Genomic DNA, 18,392 nt, shown 5'->3' with positions numbered 1-18,392 from the left:
ATCCTTTACTTTGGTCTGTGATGCTTCAATTGCAGACAAGCTTTCTGTTGAATGTGAAACTATTTTAAGATATTTGGATCTAATTTTGTTGCACAATGCTGCTAAAATAAATGTGACTTCACAAATACAAGGGCATAACAGATCTAGTGAAAAGCCTGCTGGCAGAGTGTTTCATTTTAGAACAGTTGGATTAAGTTTCTCATAGTTTGTATACAAAATAGAGTGATTTCTTAATGCAAAAAAAAGAACCTACAATATTACTGAACTCCAGCACACCTGCCACTATGCTCTTGCAAGATATGGTGTTTCCCTTGTGTAATCTCTGTTTTCCATCTTCCATGGCCATGCTGCTTACCAAGGACTGTGGGAAATAGAGGCCTAGGTAAGGGGAGGGTGGCGTAATGAGTTGGAACAGAGAAAATTTAAGTTATTTTTTCTCTCTTCTGACTATTTGCCTGCTGCAAATGTGCTCACTCACTCTTTAAAAATGCAGCCCATAAAATATGTCCTCTTTGGGTTTCCCAGAATTGAAGTATCCCAAATCTTATCCTGTGCTGAAAGCCCTAGAAGACAAACTGTGTCTTCAGTGTGGCTGATGTGACATCTGTCTTACTGGCATTTTAAAATAGAAGAAAGAAAAGGTCTTTAGGGATTTTAGGTTGCTTTGTCTAGTTCAGCTGATGCACACTTTTTAACTGCAGACAAAAATCTGTGTCTTTTTACGTTTCTTGATCTTCTGCATTACGCCTCAATTCACTATCACATTCACTGTCTCTCCACTGGTGCCTGCTGCTTCTCAGGCACACATGTGTTTCAGAAGGAGGGAAAGCTTCCTGCAGTAAGAAATTTGCAATAGAGAACTGTGTGTAACCTACTGCCTCAGTTTAGTCACAGTTACTTGTAAGTACTCGTAATTCATTTACAGGAAAATGCCAGTCCTCTTGGAGATAGAGGAAAAGCTGATTTCAGTGAAACTTGGATTTGACCCTGATTTGGGAGCAGTACAGATAGGAGAGGAGAGTCATAATACAGGGAAACAGATAAGCCAAGTTTCTTTTTCTGCAAGAACTCAAAATAATAATTCAGCATGCATCTTTGTTATATTTTTAAAGCCCACACAGATAAATTCTAAGTACCAGTTTTACCACTCTAATTCTATGCAATCTGCTTTTTCCAAAGGGAGCTTGATCAACGTGTATTCTTTCCAGTTGTAGGGTGAATGTTTTTATTCCAGAATGAATGGAAAATATATTTGTCTTCACATTTTACTTAAAATGTGATTCATTATATAATTCCTTTTTCTTTTTCCATTTTTGTTAACTTCCAAAATGTGATATATTTCTAAAAAAAATCAAATGAGACACTTCATACAGATTCTGTTGCTATCTCTGTTGAGTATCTCAATATAGTAGAATCTCAGGGAAGCCATGGGAGGTTCAAAGGTATTCACTAAGCTCTCATTAGACTCCATGAGAGGACAAGTACCAAAAAAGAGACTATAGGCCTGAGTTGCCCATTCAGTGGGAAATACATAGTGTCATATCAGTCCACACAAGCAATCACCTAACCTGCCCTAGTAACAAAGTATATGAGTGCAAATTTTCTCCTGGAACTTTGACTGAGATTGCCCAATTGCTTCACAAAATCCATTAAACAAGAATCTAAGAGCAGCGGCAATTAAATTGCTGCTACAAATCTAGGCTGTTTTCAAACTCATAACTAATAACAAAAGGCTCTATATCTATTATTAATACACAAAATGGCTCAGTGACATCTGTCATTTGTTTTGTATGGAAGTTCTCTAAAAAACTTTTGCTTAACAATGCCTTGAAAATGTGATTGGTATTAGATGTTGTTGATCTGTATTATAAAATGTCTTAACTCTGATTTGTTAAAATTTGAACATTGAACAGCTCAATGTAAGTTATACTACTGATACAATGAATGATACTGATGCAACAAAGCAAAACTTCTGCCTGTTTCTAGAGCTGTCAGAGAAGTTACAAGCTAAAGGAAATATATCTGAACTTAATTTCTGTTCTATAATTTAATGGTCAGTATGTTTGGAAATCATTTAAAGCAGGACTGCTTTTTAGCCTCATAGTTTAATTTTTATCTTCCGAGTTATCTATATTTATGACTGCAGGAGTATATGCAGCTCCTACATTCAGTTAAACATCTCAGCTATGTCTTGATTTCACAGTGGAATCCTGCTAAGCAATTTTCCTTCTTCTTCCTTTCCTCCAGTGTCCTGGCTTCCATGCTAAATTAATACAGGTCAGCAAACTAGATGCCATGGTGTGTTTCCACATGCGATACAGACATAACAACGTAATTATTTAACCCTCACTTGCAAATTATCTGTAGATTTCACTATACTTATACTCTCAGTGTATATGTGTGCTTTTTGAGGCAGGGAAATATTACACAGCTTTAAATATTGGAAGAAGCATAGATATTAAGGATTGTATTCCAAGCACCTAAGTATCTAATACAGAAAATTAGTCTCCCTGTAGCCTCTCTCCAGTGGGGAAAGAGAGAGGATCCTTCTCTAAAGAGTTACTGAGATTGTATGTTAGGCCAGAGTTAGGATCTTAACTTAAGTGCCCTGATTGTCTTTTAAAGTATTATCCATAAGCACATCCATAAAAAGTCCCAGATGTGACAGAAGAGTAAGTTCAAAACAATGGTTAAGGCAGTTTCTTCTCCTCTGTCAAAATTAGTGACATCCATCATCAAAATAGAACAAAGTATACAAACACACACACACGTGTGCAACCCCCACCTCCCTGCCTTCAACACACCCTTAGTGTGCAGAGTATTTATCAGTCAAAGGCACTTGAATAGGAATCAGTATAGTTAGCAGACTGGAAATAGGAGCAGGTATGGAAAGGTGTGTGTTATTGCTATGAACTGCATGATAGGCAGAAATTCATGTACGTGTGGATATATGTACGTATTGGTGTACATACACTTAGATGCCATTGCTCATGATGTGATCGTCATGCACTGATGCCTGGGCACTCATTTGGAATGACAATATTAAACAGAAAGAAAGCCTCATCTTTACTGTAGATTTCAGCAGATTTCGTATAGTACTTTTTCCCAAGGAATAAGGGATTCTGTGAATCATGCACACGGAACTTGTATTCTCCACAAAACTATTTCTATAGATTCATCAGCTATTGTTCCCTACAAACACACCGATTTTAACTACAGTGTGTCAGCTGCTCAATTTAAATGTTAAATGGAGCAAAAATTATATGTAATAAATTCAGTTGTACACTGAGTAAAACACCATCCCTAATCTGCTCTTCTTTCTTCTAGTGTGCCCGCTATGATAATGCATTTGCTGCAGAAATTCTAATTGACAGAGGAGTAAATGTAAATCATCAAGATGAGGATTTTTGGACATCAATGCATGTAGCCTGTGCATGTGATAATCCTGATATTGTCCTGCTACTGCTACTGGTAAGTAAAACAATCCAATGCATTGTGTGCTTGAAAAGGAAACAATGTAACACCATAAGGTCTGAAACTGCTCTATGAATGCAAGATATTACTACTAATCATATCAATGAAAGCACATATAGTGTGTGTTTGTTTCTTGACATTGTTTTTGTGCTCAGGATTTTTAGAAGGCATATAGTGAAGCATTTTTAGGCCTTCAATGAGAATATAGTATAAACATCAATGTCAAGTCTCTCCTATCTCTTCCCTGTGGTCAGGAGCCTATATCTCTAATAAGCACTCAGTCCCAAGTGGGACATTCTGATAATTTCTTTTCTCTTTTCCTTGTCACTTTCTGTTAAGGACTGAGTTCACAGACAATCTTATCAAAAACTCCTTCTTAAAAGCAAGTATTCACTCAATCATACTCAGTATTCCTAAAGAAGTGTTTGTGGATGTGGTGGGTTGACCCTGGCTGGACACCAGATGCCTACCAAAGTGGCTCTACCACTCCCCTCCTCAGCAGGACAGGGGAGAGAAAATATAACCCAAAGCTCGTGGGTCGAGATAAGGACAGGGAGAGATCACTCAGCAATTACTGTCATGGGCAAAACAGACTTGACTTGGGGAAATCAGTTTAATATATTACAAGTCAAATCACAGTAGGATAATGAGAAATAAAAACTAAATCTTAAAACACCTTCCCACCCCCCCCTCCCTTCTTCCAGGGCTCAACTTCACTCACGACTTGCTCTACCTCCTCCCCGCCAACCGACACAGGGGGATGGGGAATGGGGGTTGTGGTCAGTTCATCACACCTTGTCTCTGTCACTCCTTCCTCCTTAGCAGGAGGACTCCTCACACTCTTCCCCTGCTCCAGCATGCGGTCCCTCTCACAGGAGACAGTCCTGCATGACATTCTCCAATATGGGTCCTTCCCATGGGCTACAGGTCTTCATGAACTGCTCCAGCGTGGGTCCCCCATGGGGTCACAAGTCCTGCCAGCAAACCTGCTCCAGCATGGGCTTCCCACAGGGTCACAGACTCCTTCAGGTGCATCCACCTGCTCTGGTGTGGGATCCTCTATGGGCTGCAGGTGGATATCTGCTCCACCATGGACCTCCCTGGGCTGCAGGGGCACAGCCTGCCTCACTGTGGTCTTTACCATGGGCTGCAGGGGAATCCCTGCTTTGGTTCCTGGAGCACCTCCTCCCCCTCCTTCTTCACTGACCTTGGTGTCTGCAGGGTTGCTCCTCTCACTTATTCTCACTCCTCTCTATGGCTGCAGTTGCCCATTTTTTCTTTTTTTCCCACCCTTCTTAATTACAGATGTGCTGTCACCGTCACTGATGGGCTCAGCCTTGGCCAGTGGTGGGTCTATCTTGGAGCTGGCTGGCATTGGCTCTATTGGACACAGGGGAAGCTTCTAGCAGCTTCTCACAGAAGCCACCCCTGTAGCCCCCGCCACTACCAAAACCTTACCATGCAAACCCAATACAGTGGACTTGTTCAAAATGAGGCCAATCTAATATTTATCTAAACAACTTTGACTTTTTGAAGGAGAGTTTACCCAGTATAGTAACAGATATGCCATTCAGCCTTTGTAAAGAACAGTTTTGTTCATGTTGTGCTTCAATTGCTAGGATCACAGCCTCTAGTTCTACACCAGGATATTAATGCAGCTCTCTCTCCCAGTTAATGTCATATTGCTCTTTAAAACAGTAGTGCAGAAACAGTTTGCAGTCTGACTTACAGTTTTCTAATCCATTTGTACAATTTTAAAATTTGTGTGTTTTTAATAAGTTGATGCAAGTAGATCAGCATTTTTTATCATGCTTATAATGGTATTTCAATGTTACAGGTAAAATTAAGGGGCAAATATTTTTAAAGGCTGTATATTTGATAATAGCATTCATGAAATCACTTTGGGAGATGGTCTAGTTCAATCCTCCTGCTGAGAGCAGAGCCAGCTACAGCAGCTTGCCCAGGGCCATATTTAAACAGAATTTTCTGTGTTTCAGTTTGTGCCTATTGTCTTTTGTCCTTTTACTGAGCACCACTGAGAAGAGTCTGGCTCCATCTTCTTTACTCCCTTCATCGGGTATTTGCACACATTGGTAGGACCTGCCTGAACCTTCTCTTCTCAAGGCTGAAGAGTCCCAGCTCCCTCAACCTCTCCTTGTACAACAGATGTCGCAGTCCCTTCATCATCTTTGTAGCCCCTTTGCAGGACTCACTCCAGTATGTCCATGTCTTTCTTTTACTGGGGAGCCTGCAACTGGTGCCTCCCCAGCAGTGGGCTCTCACCAGTCCCTAGGCCTGATGGTAATGTAGTCCAAGAAATCTGCGGCCCTCTTTGCTGGAAGGGCACATTGTTGGCTCATGCTCAACTTGTTGGCCTCCAGGTCCTAGTCCCAGATGTACTTTTTGTGGGAAGCTGTCTAGCTAGACAGTAGGAAATACTGAAGAAAAGATTATAGCCTAAATTTTATCCTTCAAAATAGTTAGCTGTCTAAGATCATCTTGTAGGGAAATATCTGTCTCTGCTTGAAGGTAATAGCTGGGAACACTATTCTGGATCTGTATACCTATACTAGGTCAGTGATGGGAAGTGGGGCTTTTAACCAGTGTGATACTGATTAGAGTCCTCTTGGGCTTTTGAGTACTTGAGTCGTCCAATGTCCCCTCTTCCAGAGAAAAGTCAGATCAATGTCTGTTTTCTTCCAGAAGAGTATTTCACTAGACTGTTAGATAGATTTAATTTTCTTAGGAATGCTTTGGTGCTTAATTGCTAATGATAAAGTATAATCAGCAAGTTAAGTAGCATCCATGGAGTTTAATGTCACAGTTTACACCACAGAGCTATTGTTTCAGCTTTTCTTGGTTACATGTGAGCTTTTTCTGAAATATGCAGATATTCTCCCATCTAGCATATATGCTTCATTTTATAAAAAAACAGGGTAAATAATAGCCTATACTAAATTAGAAAATAAATGAAAAATAATTTTTTTTATTCAGTTCAGAATTAGTGATACCTTCCTTCCCTTCATCTCAGTTCTGAATTCCTAAGTTTCAACCTGTATTTGAAAACAATTTCAGAATTAGTGATACCTTCCTTCCCTTCATCTCAGTTCTGAATTCCTAAGTTTCAACCTGTATTTGAAAACAGAACAGGTAACTCTTGAAGGTTTTCCTGTATAGACTAGTTGCATCACACCAGATTGGAAAGAATTTCTGGAGAGATTCTTCCGTGAAAATGTTCTGTCCCTCATAAACATGTGTTGTGCTTTTGAATTGCTATGACAACTTTAATGAAACAAAGAGGTTTTTGGTTGTGGTTTTGTGGGTTTTTTAATAACCTAAGACTCACTACATTTAAAATCTCATAAGTTAAAGCCATCATGTTGAGTTATACTTTATGGAATATATATTCAATTAGAGTGGTACCACAAGCAAATAGTCTTCAGTAGTTTTCAGTAGTAGAAGGCATAATATTCTGATTTTCTTCAGCATAGTGAGTTATAGTAGTATGATTTTGAGTTAGTGACTATGCTAGCTATAATGTAATGCCATGTATCTGAAAAAAGTACTTTGACTACTACCTGACCTTCTATAAATGGCATGGGCTTCACCAAAACCTTTGTTTGGAGCCTGGAATTACTTTTATTCTGTCCTGTGGTTGCTTCTTCCAATCTGTAACTTCAGTTTTAACATTGATCTGTACCAGATCTTCTCAGGTAACCTCTTAGGGTTCTGATGGCCTCTGAGGCTACACCTGCTTTAGAAAACCAGAAAGAGGTGTCCAGGAGTCTTCCTGGGTGCTGGCCCACAATCATCTGTGCTAGCAAACTGTTAGAATGTCCTCTGGCATGACTTTGGCATGTGCCATCTAGATTCCTTCCAGACAATTGCCTGGAATGGTTTTGAAGCTGGGAGTTCCCAGGGATCAGTTTGTGTCCAGCTGTCACATTGTAAAGGCTAAGAGTCTTTACTGGACTAAACAAGGTCTCTTCCTTGCCAGCTGGCTTCAATCCCCAGACTTTTCCCAGGTCCATTTGTTTTAATAGTAAAGATACAGCCTTTGTCATGCTTGGAATATCTGTTTTCTCGGCTTTTCTATTACAAGTGTAATTAGGTCCAGTTAATGTACAATGCAACATGTGTAAATCTGATTTTCTGTTCTTAGTGCTTAAAATAGTATTGTTTACCTAACCACAGTTGCCAGATATGTTTGGTAGGCGTATCCCATTCTGAACATTGTCACTACTCTTGGCAAATAAAGGATAAAATTTCCATAAGGTGATAATTTTTCTCTTGTATTACCTTGATCTGTTTAATGTATATACTTTTGAAGCCTGTGTATCCTTTGGGTAGTGTGTGTACTCCTAAACTGATAAACAAATTAGAACAGAGAAGCTCATCTGTAAAAACTCTTGTATTGTGGGAAACTTTTAATGTGGGGAATTTTCGGAAATACTGAATGCTCTGCTGTTGTTGACACTAGTAGGAATAGTTGGGGTTATACAGGGTACTTCTAAAATTTCCCCTGCCTGTTTTTGCAAGAAGTCCAATCTAATAAAAACTCATTAAGTATTTCTACCCAGGGCTATATCCAAAATTATTTTTCAGTCCCCATCATTTGAATGTTGTTTGATTTAGTCCCTGTTTATTACAAGCTGTCTTCTGAACTGAAAGTTCTAAGTATCTTCTGATAACTTGGGAGAAATAGGTCATCTGATATATTAAAGATTCAGTAAGCAGGGGTACATCCGTATGGATTTTTGCAGATAGTGTTTGAATTGTCTATATTATTTGCAATAACTTCTAATAAATTTGCCCACATTTTAGGTGTTCAGCACTTTTTAAGGCAGAATTTCCTTGACTACATAAATAATAACTTTATGCTCTTCCTTCTGGTGTGGGAATAATAAATAGAGCATTGTAGCAGAGAAAGGGAAATATTCTTAGGCAAGCAATAGTTTTTGAACCATATATTAATGCTATCTTTAATAACATATGACAAAGTGAAGTTGGAAATTGAGGTTGAGGGGAAGTATTTTTCACAACTCTAAATTGTCTTTGTTTGACCATTTGATATTAGGAATTACTTTGCCCTGAGGTTAGAGTGTTTCATGGGCCATGTCTGATGTGTAGCTTGAGCCTGGATAATGCTAATATGAACTACAGGCAGCTTCTATTTTGCCACAGTTTTTAGTTGGAAGAGAAAATAACACTTCATGTACCATCAAGAATTACTTTTAGATAGATATTTCTTCTGGATTGACTTTACGGTATAGACAATGCCATATTATCTGTTTTAAAGATGTGAGATAAAAGGTAACAACATGGTGCTTTAATTGACAGCTGTGCAAATTCTGCTTCCTGGAAAACTGTCATAGAGGCGAGTGGAGGTTTCCTCAGTAAGGACTTCAAAATGTTCCCTGAAGAGAAAATAGAAAAAAAGGAATATAGGGTATTAATGAAGACTTAATTAATCATGCCCAGTTTCTGATTTTGTCCCACTTTTCGAGGTCTCCATATTTCTCTGGCTCAGACAAGATAGTGACTTCATCAGCTTAGCTGTGGTAACTCACTATTTCTGACCTCTGGTAGATAACAAAGACAAAAGTAAAGCTTGTTAGCTGAAATTTCTTTCACTGAGAGCTAGGAGGGTCTGTAGCTGTAATGTGATAATTGGCTATTGTGTCCTGGTGGAAGACTATTGGAATTGTAGGCACTGTTTTTGGAATAAATGCAGAATGAAATACTTGAAGCTACTTCTTTCCATCCCAACATTTTACCCACGGTGGTATAGCTTTCCAGGGACATATTTATGTCTTCTCCATTTTGTAGCTGTTAGCAAGGGGCGGGGAGGGTGGGCATTGGACAGTACAGCCAGGAAATATATCCCATGCCTGCTAAATAGTCAGCCAATGAAGAACTTGCCCCTGAGGCAGCTGCTAGCACATGAGGAAATGGAGAGATCAAAGGTAATCCATAGAGGTCTGGTTGCCAAACATGCAAATCAGATGGTAAAGGTCAGAATCATCAATCGTTGCCTGACTGTATCAGTGTTGGGGTTTTCCCTTTGGGACAGGGCATTGTTTCTGTGGATGTTGTATGAAGGAGGCTCCTGTGGCAGGTTGAGGAGAGTGCTGAAGTGTCTTTCATGTACGAACAAAGATGCATAGGCTTGTATACATTTGTGCCCATATGAAATCTCCAAGAGAGTATGAAAAGCAAGCAGATTTATTAGAAGCATCAGCTCTGTCTTGCCTCACTGCCTTTTGAAGGCTCAGGACTGGACACGCTGACAGCAATTCTGTCAGGTTGGGGTGGGTTCCTGTTCCATCATCTCTGGACACATTGCAATGTTGTATTTTGCATTAATTTCCTGTACTAGATTTTATATTGAATTGAAATGCTAGATAAGATTGTAACTTAATAACCAAAGTGCTTTGTCCTATTGAAAATGCTACCTGAGTTATAGACTGTCCAAGCACTGATACTTGGATACTGCTCATTCTTTGTTAGCTGGAGGGAAGTATTTAGTCCACTCTGTATCACTTTAAATGGCTGTAACTTTAAACTGGTACTCATCGCTTGCAGTCTAATTGTTCTTCCACAATATACACTTTCTAGCTTCAAATACTTTTAATTGCTATGTAAGAGTGGTTAACCTTCACTTTACTTGCATACTATTCAAACTACCATCTGATATTACATTAATACTTACATTAATAAAGTAACATTAATACTGTTAGAGTTTAGTAAATTATCATGGATTCTCTGATCTAAGAATCACCAGTGGATCATTAAAAAGGCAAAGGAGGTCAAGCTGTTCAGCTGCCTCACCTCCTTCCCTGCCCTGTTCCTCCACCCCAAAGCATTTGAAAATGAAATGGAAAAAATATAACTAGGCAAATCCTGCAATTCCATGGTATATTTAGTTGGGTACTGATCCACTGTTTTCTCTCCATTTTTGAAACACGGTGTTTAGGCATTTATTAGAAGGTTCACTGTCATATTGAGCTCTTATGTTTAGTTCTTTTTCTCAAGATAACTATGATTGTGTTATGAACTCCAGGTTTCTTTATGACTTGCTGTTACACTTTAATTTCAGACCATGTCACAGATAATTCATCATTGAGCTGTACTGTTGGAGTCACACATATCAGGTCGATAGTTACAAGTTTTCTTTTTTAATGTATCTTTGGTTTTGGTTTTGGGATTGGCTCTTTTCTCTCCTCCCCACTCCCAAATAGTCATGGAATCTTTTGATGTTGACTGACCTAAGGTTGAGAACAGCAGAGAAAAAAAAAAGCAAGTGAGAATGCATGTTTACAGTGTAATTCACTTTATTTTGCCATTATCAGGAAGCACATTTTAGTAGGCAACATGGATGTAATGTTTTCACCATCTGTAATGCAGATCTTGTCAAATGAAACTAGGAAGGGAGAGATAGTATTCTAGTGTTTGTACAGCACTTTGTACAGTGGAGATTTATTCTTTCATTGACCTGAAGGCATTACTGTAATAAACATGGCAGTTAATTAACTAGAAAAGCAGAGAGCAGTACTACATCCTCAGGAATTTTTACATGTAGATAAGGGAAAATTGGGGAGTAGAAATACATTCTTAATATATGTTTTTTACTAACCTTACTAGGAAAAGCAAACGTAACTACTGTGTGCCAGCCACTTAAATATGTTTCTTCAGGTCCTTTTTGGAACCTAGAACTGAGGCACAAAATGCAATTCTGGTATAAAAGGTTAAAAGTACAACTGTTTAAAAAAATTATGGATTAATATTTTTTTTCCTCTCTCTCCTCTTTTTAAGAACTTAGGAAAATCTCTCCTCAGCTGTCTGCAAAAGGCAACTATACTCGAATCATTCATTAGATTTACAGTCACCAACAGTAGATAAGTAGTGTTAGTTAGACAGGGTATTTGAACAGTATAATGCTATCCAGCATATGTGGGCAATTAAAATTGTGGTTACTCAATGGTTGTGATGTCATCCAAATTTCTCAATCATCTGCAAATTTCTTTATGATACCTCTGCAAAATTCCTTATGCCATGAGAATAAACCATACAACATAACACTAATGGAAGATTAAAAATCAAATGGGACAACAATAGAGAACCTCATGGAATGTGACAGACATCCAGGTAGTGAATTGGAGTCTCGGTTGAAAGGTTACATGTGCACTCTTTGTAAACAAAGAGAACGGGATCAGACTCAGTTATGTGATGTAATGGACACTTCTGAACTCATTCCTGAACCTGACAATGTAACAGGTAATCAAACATCATCTTTATATTTCCAAAATGCTAACAGCAAATATAAATATCTGCAGCTGTCTCACTAAGTCTTTTGTGAACCAGCCACTCATTCTACTCCAGGGAGTTCATCCATTCCTTTATTTAACAGCAGCTTCTCAAGCAATCCATGGGTGAGCAGTCTTCTCTATATGCTTTCTGGCTTCGGGATTAGAGACATGGGCAAGTAAGCACCTTAATGGTGGCTCTCATCCATCCAGCTCCAGCTTCCCAGCCTGTAGGTGTAAACTTCTCTAATTTTTTTTTATGTGGTACAGTTCATAAATGTATTAATTTGACAGCCTGACTGCTGTATTCATTTGTGCCTAACTGCCAGGCACAAGCTGGTTTCTGGTACATGTTCCTGGAGACATCCAGTTTTCCTGTTTCTGTCTTGCTACTTCTCAGTCTCATAGTGCCCATTCTCCTCACTGTATCCAGGTAGGACAGAGCGGTGGAAGCCGGACTATGTTCAAGGGAGAGGTACATTTAACTAAACAGCTTTTCATCACGTGTCCTTTTTCAAAACAATATATGATTAGTCTTCTTGTTTCTGAGAGATTCTTGTCTAAATGGAAAAATCAAGCAAAAGGTGCAAAGCAAAGTTGCAGAAAAGTGTAAAGTATTTGTTTAAAAAATCATTGGTAACAGTAAGGGTGCACTTGATCTGAGTCCAGTGGGTCATCCACAAGACCTTTGTAATTAACTCATAACTGAATGCCTTTGTGTATTTCACACCACATGCTCTATTGGATAGGACCTACTCTCATGCAGTCTGAATACCCTAAGAGAAGTACAGTTGTGGTTAAATTTGGAAACAAGTTAAAATCTAACAGAGGGAGGTGATTGTCCCACCAGCTGCACTGGTGTGGCACCACCTTGAGTACTGTGTGCAGTTTTGGGCACCTCAGTATAAGCAGGACATCAAACTATTAGAGTGTGTCCAGAGAAGGGTGACCAAGATGGTGAAAGGCCTTGAGGGCAAGACTTGGAGGAGTGGCTGAGGTCACTTAGTTCAGCTTGGAGAAGGCTGAGGGGTGACCTCATCACAGTCTACAACTTCCTCAAGGTGGGGAGTGGAGGGCAAGGTGCTGATCTCCTCTCTCTGGTGACCAGTTATAGGACACCAGGAAATAAATGGAATGAAGCTGTTTCAGGGGAAGTTCAGATCGGACATTAGGAAAAGGTTCTTCACCGAGAGGGTGGTCTGTCACTGAAACAGGCTCCCCAGGGAAGTGGTCAGGCACCAAGCCTGTCAGAGTTCAAGGAGTGTCTGGATGATGTTCTTAGTCATATGGTTTAGTTTTAGGTAGTCCTGTAAGGAGCAGGGAGTTGGACTTGATGATCCTTATGGGTCCCTTCCAATTTGAGATATTCTGCAATTCTATGATTCTAATAACAGATACTTTCAGTAAGACTGAAATATGATTTATCCTTTGTAGAGAAAACATTAATATATTATTATTTAATATTTCCTCAGTTCAGGGAACAATTTTTTAGGTAGGTTGATTGGATATAATTTCAGAGTCTATCAAATAACTTCAGGGCCAACTTCTCACTGAGAGCTTGACTACACTTAGAAGAATTTTTGGTAGAAGACAGTGAGAAAGTATCAAGAAATACTGCATAAACATTTTAGCCAAGATGTTCATGCTGGTAAAATATGAACAGTATAATCAAGCCCTGTGCTGGGAATCCAGCTTGGGACTTGAATTTTATTTTTTTTTATAAGCCACATAGCTTTCTCTTACCTTTATCAACTGTGTCTGTTCCCACTCTGTCTTTTTGTAGTCTGGCCTGTTGCTCAAGGTGTAGGTCTGTGACATGCTCCTTCAAGTCCTTGTGTTCTTTACGATGTTTGTGTTATCTAGAAACTTCTGTCTTCTTTTGTCCTCATTTTCTTGGGCTCTCAGATTGTTGCCATAGATATTGAAAAGGATTTTGGTGCAAAGATGGTGTTCCCAGGAGGTGCTGAGTCTGTTAGGCCACCACAACAAAAACAACAGAGTATGTGGAGCGAGGAGCTTACTAGGGAAGAGATGGGATGAAAGGTGGATTTCACAGTCTCCATCTCATTACAAGGAGCCAAGATACTAGAAAAGTAGTATTTAAGGCCCTACAAGTGTAGATAGTGATTTCTGCTTCCTCAGCTTGTGCTTGAGGTACCCCATGCCTTATAGGCCATGTATTGGAGAATCTGGTGAAGTTGTGTATTAAACATGCGGATGGAGGCAGTTTTTAATCACACAACAAACTTGGTGCTAAGCAAATATCTTGTTTATATGGGAGCAGTACAGTTGTGTCTGTATTCTTGTGACCTCCAGAGGAATATGAGGTTGTCTTGGAAGGACAGAGATTCTCTACACTTGCCTGTGTTGGTCCTCATCTTAGTGCGATTAGAAATAATTTAAATTTGTAAGTTGTAAATTGTCGATTTTATTTCTAAATCTTCTCACTCATCACAAGACTGTAGAGCTATTTGGATTTTCAGTGCAAATCAAGCAATTAGTAGAATTAAGCTATTATGGAAATTCAGCATTCACTGTATTGAAAATTAATGATTTTACAAAAAGGTCATTACATGCTGCATAAAGGAAAGAATACAGAAGAAACTGCACAGGTGTGGTGGGTTGACCCTGGCTGGATGCCAAGTGCCCACCAAAGCCACTCTATCGCTCCCTTCCTCAGCAGGACAGGGGAGAGAAAATATAACCAAAAGCTCATGGGTTGAGATAAGGACAGGAAGAAATCACTCAGCAATTACTGTCATGGGCAAAACAGACTTGACTTGGGGAAATCGGTTTAATATATTACAAGTCAAATCACAGTAGGATAATGAGAAATAAAAACTAAATCTTAAAACACCTTCCCCCCCCTTCTTCCTGGACTCAACTTCACTCACGACTTTCTCTACCTTCTACCCCCAGCTGGTGCAGGGGGACGAGGAATGGGGGTTGTGGTCAGTTCATCACACCTTGTCTCTGTCACTCCTTCCTCCTTAGCAGGAGGACTCCTCACACTCTTCCCCTGCTCCAGCGTGCGGTCCCTCCCACAGGAGACAGTCCTGCATGACATTCTCCAACATAGGTCCTTCCCATGGGCTACAGGTCTTCATGAACTGCTCCAGCGTGGGTCCCTTCCATGGGGTGCAGTCCCTCAGGAGCAGACTGCTCCAGTGTGGGTCCTCCACAGGATCACAAGCCCTGCCAGCAAACCTGCTCCAGCATGGGCTTCCCACAGGGTCACAGCCTCCTTCAGGCACATCTACCTGCTCCGGCATGGGGTCCTCCCCGGGCTGCAGGTGGATATCTGCTCCACCATGGACCTCCCTGGGCTGCAGGGGCACAGCCTGCCTCACCATGGGCTTCACCATGGGCTGCAGGGGAATCCCTGCTCTGGTTCCTGGACCACCTCCTCCCCCTCCTTCTTCACTGACCTTGGTGTCTGCATAGACATTCCTTTCTCATATTCTCACTCCAGCTGCTGTTTGTGTCCCTTTAGGTTTTTTTTCCTCCTTCTCAAATATGTTATCACAGAGGTACTACCACTGTTGCTGATGGGCTTGGCCTTGGCCAGTGGTGGGTCTATCTTGGAGCTGGCTGGCATTGGCTCTATTGGACTGTCATGGTTTAGCCCCAGCCAGCAACTAAGCACCACGCAACTGCTCGCTCACTCCCCCTATCTCGATGGGATGGGGGAGAGAATCGGAGGAGCAGTAGTGAGAAAAACTCCTGGGTTGAGATAAGAACAGTTTAATAATTGAAATAAAGTAAAATAGTAATGATAATAGTAACAATATAATAATAATAATAATAATAATAATAATAATAATAATAATAATAATAATAATAATATACAAAGCAAGTGATGCACAATGCAATTGCTCACCACCCGCCGACCAATACCCAGCCAGTTCCTGAGCAGCAATCGCTGCTCCCCTGCCAACCCCCCCGTTTATATACTGAGCATGACGTCACATGGTATGGAATAGCCCTTTGGTCAGTTTGGATCAACTATTCTGGCTGTGCCCCTTTCCAGCTTCTTGTGCACCTGGCAGAGCATGGGAAGCTGAAAAGTCCTTGACTATCATAAGCAGTACTTAGCAACAACTAAACCATTAGTTGTTATCAGCATTCTTCTCCTACTAAATCCAAAACAGAGCACTATGCCTGCTACTAGGAAGAAAATTAACTATCCCAGCCAAAATTAGGACATGGACACAGGGGAAGCTTCTAGCAGCTTCTCGCAGAAGCCACCCCTGTTGCCCCCTCCCCAAAACCTTGCCATGCAAACCTAATACAACAGGATATGCCATTGAACATAATATGATTATGCAAGTTCAGACTTGGCCATCTGAACAATTCCATTCTCATACAAAACACAGAGTCAAGTAAGTGCTATGTAATATTTCATAGCTCTCATCCAAAAGCCCAGCACCTTAAGTCTAGTGCTGGGCTTTTGGTGATGGCAGGACATCATCCTCTGATTTTTTTTCTCACTATACTTGAACGTCATCTGTCCAAGTGCCATGAAATATCCTGATGCCTTTCAGCTCGTGAAGCCTAATAGGATTCTACTTTTGTATGGGGCTTTTGGAAACACTTATTTAAAAGCCTTCTATCAGTTCTGCCCCATTTTGGCTGACAGGATAAAACCTGAGTGTATTCAATTAGCCAAATTTGACTCCAGTACTAGTATTAGTTGAATGTTTTAAATCTGACTGCTTCTTAACTTATGGAATTTATTAGTTATTTCATCCTTTCCTCATTTAGTCCTAACTTTTTTGATAGACTGTTTTATATTTTCTATGGGATGCCTACTTTTGATTTTAATGTAAAATCCCTTTTCCAAAATCAGATATAGTTTTACTGGAACAGATTTACTGGTGGGAGTAGAAAGGAAGTCCTGTGGGGCTGTAACTCTCTTTTCCCCTTCCCCATACATTCGGTATGTTATGTATCTGAAGTCATGTAATCAGAGAGCAGTTGCATAGTTATTTTACCCTTGTTCTTTGCAGCTGCATCAGACTGTTTTAGCATGCACAGATGAATGATCAAAATGTCTATAGCTTTAGAATTTAATGAAAGATCTTTATCTTTCATAGTTTCAGAAACAATTAAAGCAGAATAAACAATTGCTTCCTCAAAGAAAGTAATTCTGCCCTCCCACTCAGTCTTGCTCAAGATGATTTCCTCCTTTGAGTCAATGTAAGGGTAAGCAGTAAAGGGGAGAGAATGAAGAGCAGTTAGAGGTCAGGAGGGGACAGTGGATAACAGTTTAAAGTATAAAGGAATATGCGGCCTAAAAGAAAAACTTATTCTTCTCTCCTTCTAGAGGCAGTTATCAATATCTGGTAGTTGTAAGAAACTTTAAATAGAAGTCTTTCATATGAAAGCAGTGGGCATCTATTTAAACATTTTCTTCAGTTGCAGTTTGCAGAGGCTGGTGGATGTGTGATGAGTGTAGGAGGGACGCATGCCTTCCAGAACATGCATAATACTGGCTTACAGCTTTTCATCATTGCTGACTAAGCAAAGGTAGAACTAATCTAGGTGAAAGCTCTTAATGAGCTAATCTAGGTGAAAGCTATTAATGAGTTGCTGAACACCAGATGGCAACACTTGGGGAAAACTGTAGAAATATTAGTCTTTCTCTTTTAAGACTGCGAAAAAGGGATGAAGCTAGCTGGTGATGCAGCACTAAAGGTATTCCAAGGAGAGATAAGAACAGGACCCTAACTGGATACAGCAGCTTTGGAAAGCATTTTGTCTGTGAGTGCTATCATGAAAGTAATGAGACAGCATAGAAAAGAAATGAGGATAACATGAAGAGTAAAGAAAAAGCATTGGAAACTTCCATTGACAGAAGAAATAACCAGTGAAATAGAATCTGCAGTTCACAAAGAATGCTAAATCATGGGATGAATCAAAGTCTTTTTACACAGGAAGTAGTCACAGAAAGTAAAACCTGTGTTCAGACACAAGACAGTCATTGTGTCTGAAGAGTCTGTAAATGCTTATTGGATGGCTAGAAATCACCAAGAACTCCAGACAACAGCAGGAGAATTGAACCTTCCTGGCCAAGACCCCACAGAGAAAAGTACTGCTTGCTAGCAGAAACATCATGAACTGTAGGAACTGGCTAGCAGTAACATTGCTCAATACTAATTTCAGATTATGTAGAATATAGCATATTTACAAGAAGGAGACACAACTTAAAAGATTTATCTTATTAAAGAGGGGTGAAAGAGAACATGAATAATAATCAAGAGATTTAGTTGCCTGTAAAAATTAGTAAGCAAAAATTAGAGCTTGTTAGCCTGGTCTATGAGCTGAGGGCCTGGCTGTTCTTTAATACATTTCACAGATAAGAATAATCAGTCTAAGAGGAGACATGGTTTTAAACAACAGCAGCAAAAAACTACACATACACAACCAGCCCCGCTCACACACACACCTCTAGGTGCTGGCAGAAAGGACCTGGATTTTGATTTTAGGAAACATTTGGGGCTGAGGAAGAGGATTATAACATACATCAGTGCTGGTAACCAGCAGATCTGTGTAGTTTGGAGTCCTTAACATCAGAACATTTCCAGAAAATAAAAATTCCTGGAGGTAAAA

The 18,392-nt window shown here is 39.9% G+C and overlaps 1 protein-coding gene across 1 annotated transcript in view; it reads left to right on the top strand.

Moving 5' to 3' along the window:
• The window catches only part of MYO16 (myosin XVI), a 315,002-nt gene that overhangs the window by 33,221 nt on the left and 263,389 nt on the right, over window positions 1-18,392 (top strand). Inside the window, exon 3 of the mRNA XM_075719324.1 lies at window positions 3,328-3,471. Coding sequence (XP_075575439.1) covers window positions 3,328-3,471 — 144 coding nt within the window. The remainder of the gene's footprint in view (window positions 1-3,327; window positions 3,472-18,392) is intronic.

Source organism: Pelecanus crispus, chromosome 1 (assembly GCF_030463565.1).
Source record: "Pelecanus crispus isolate bPelCri1 chromosome 1, bPelCri1.pri, whole genome shotgun sequence".
NCBI classification, from domain to species: Eukaryota; Metazoa; Chordata; class Aves; order Pelecaniformes; family Pelecanidae; genus Pelecanus; species Pelecanus crispus.
Note: the sequence above shows the minus strand (reverse complement) of the source record. Positions and strands in the feature narration are given on the sequence as shown.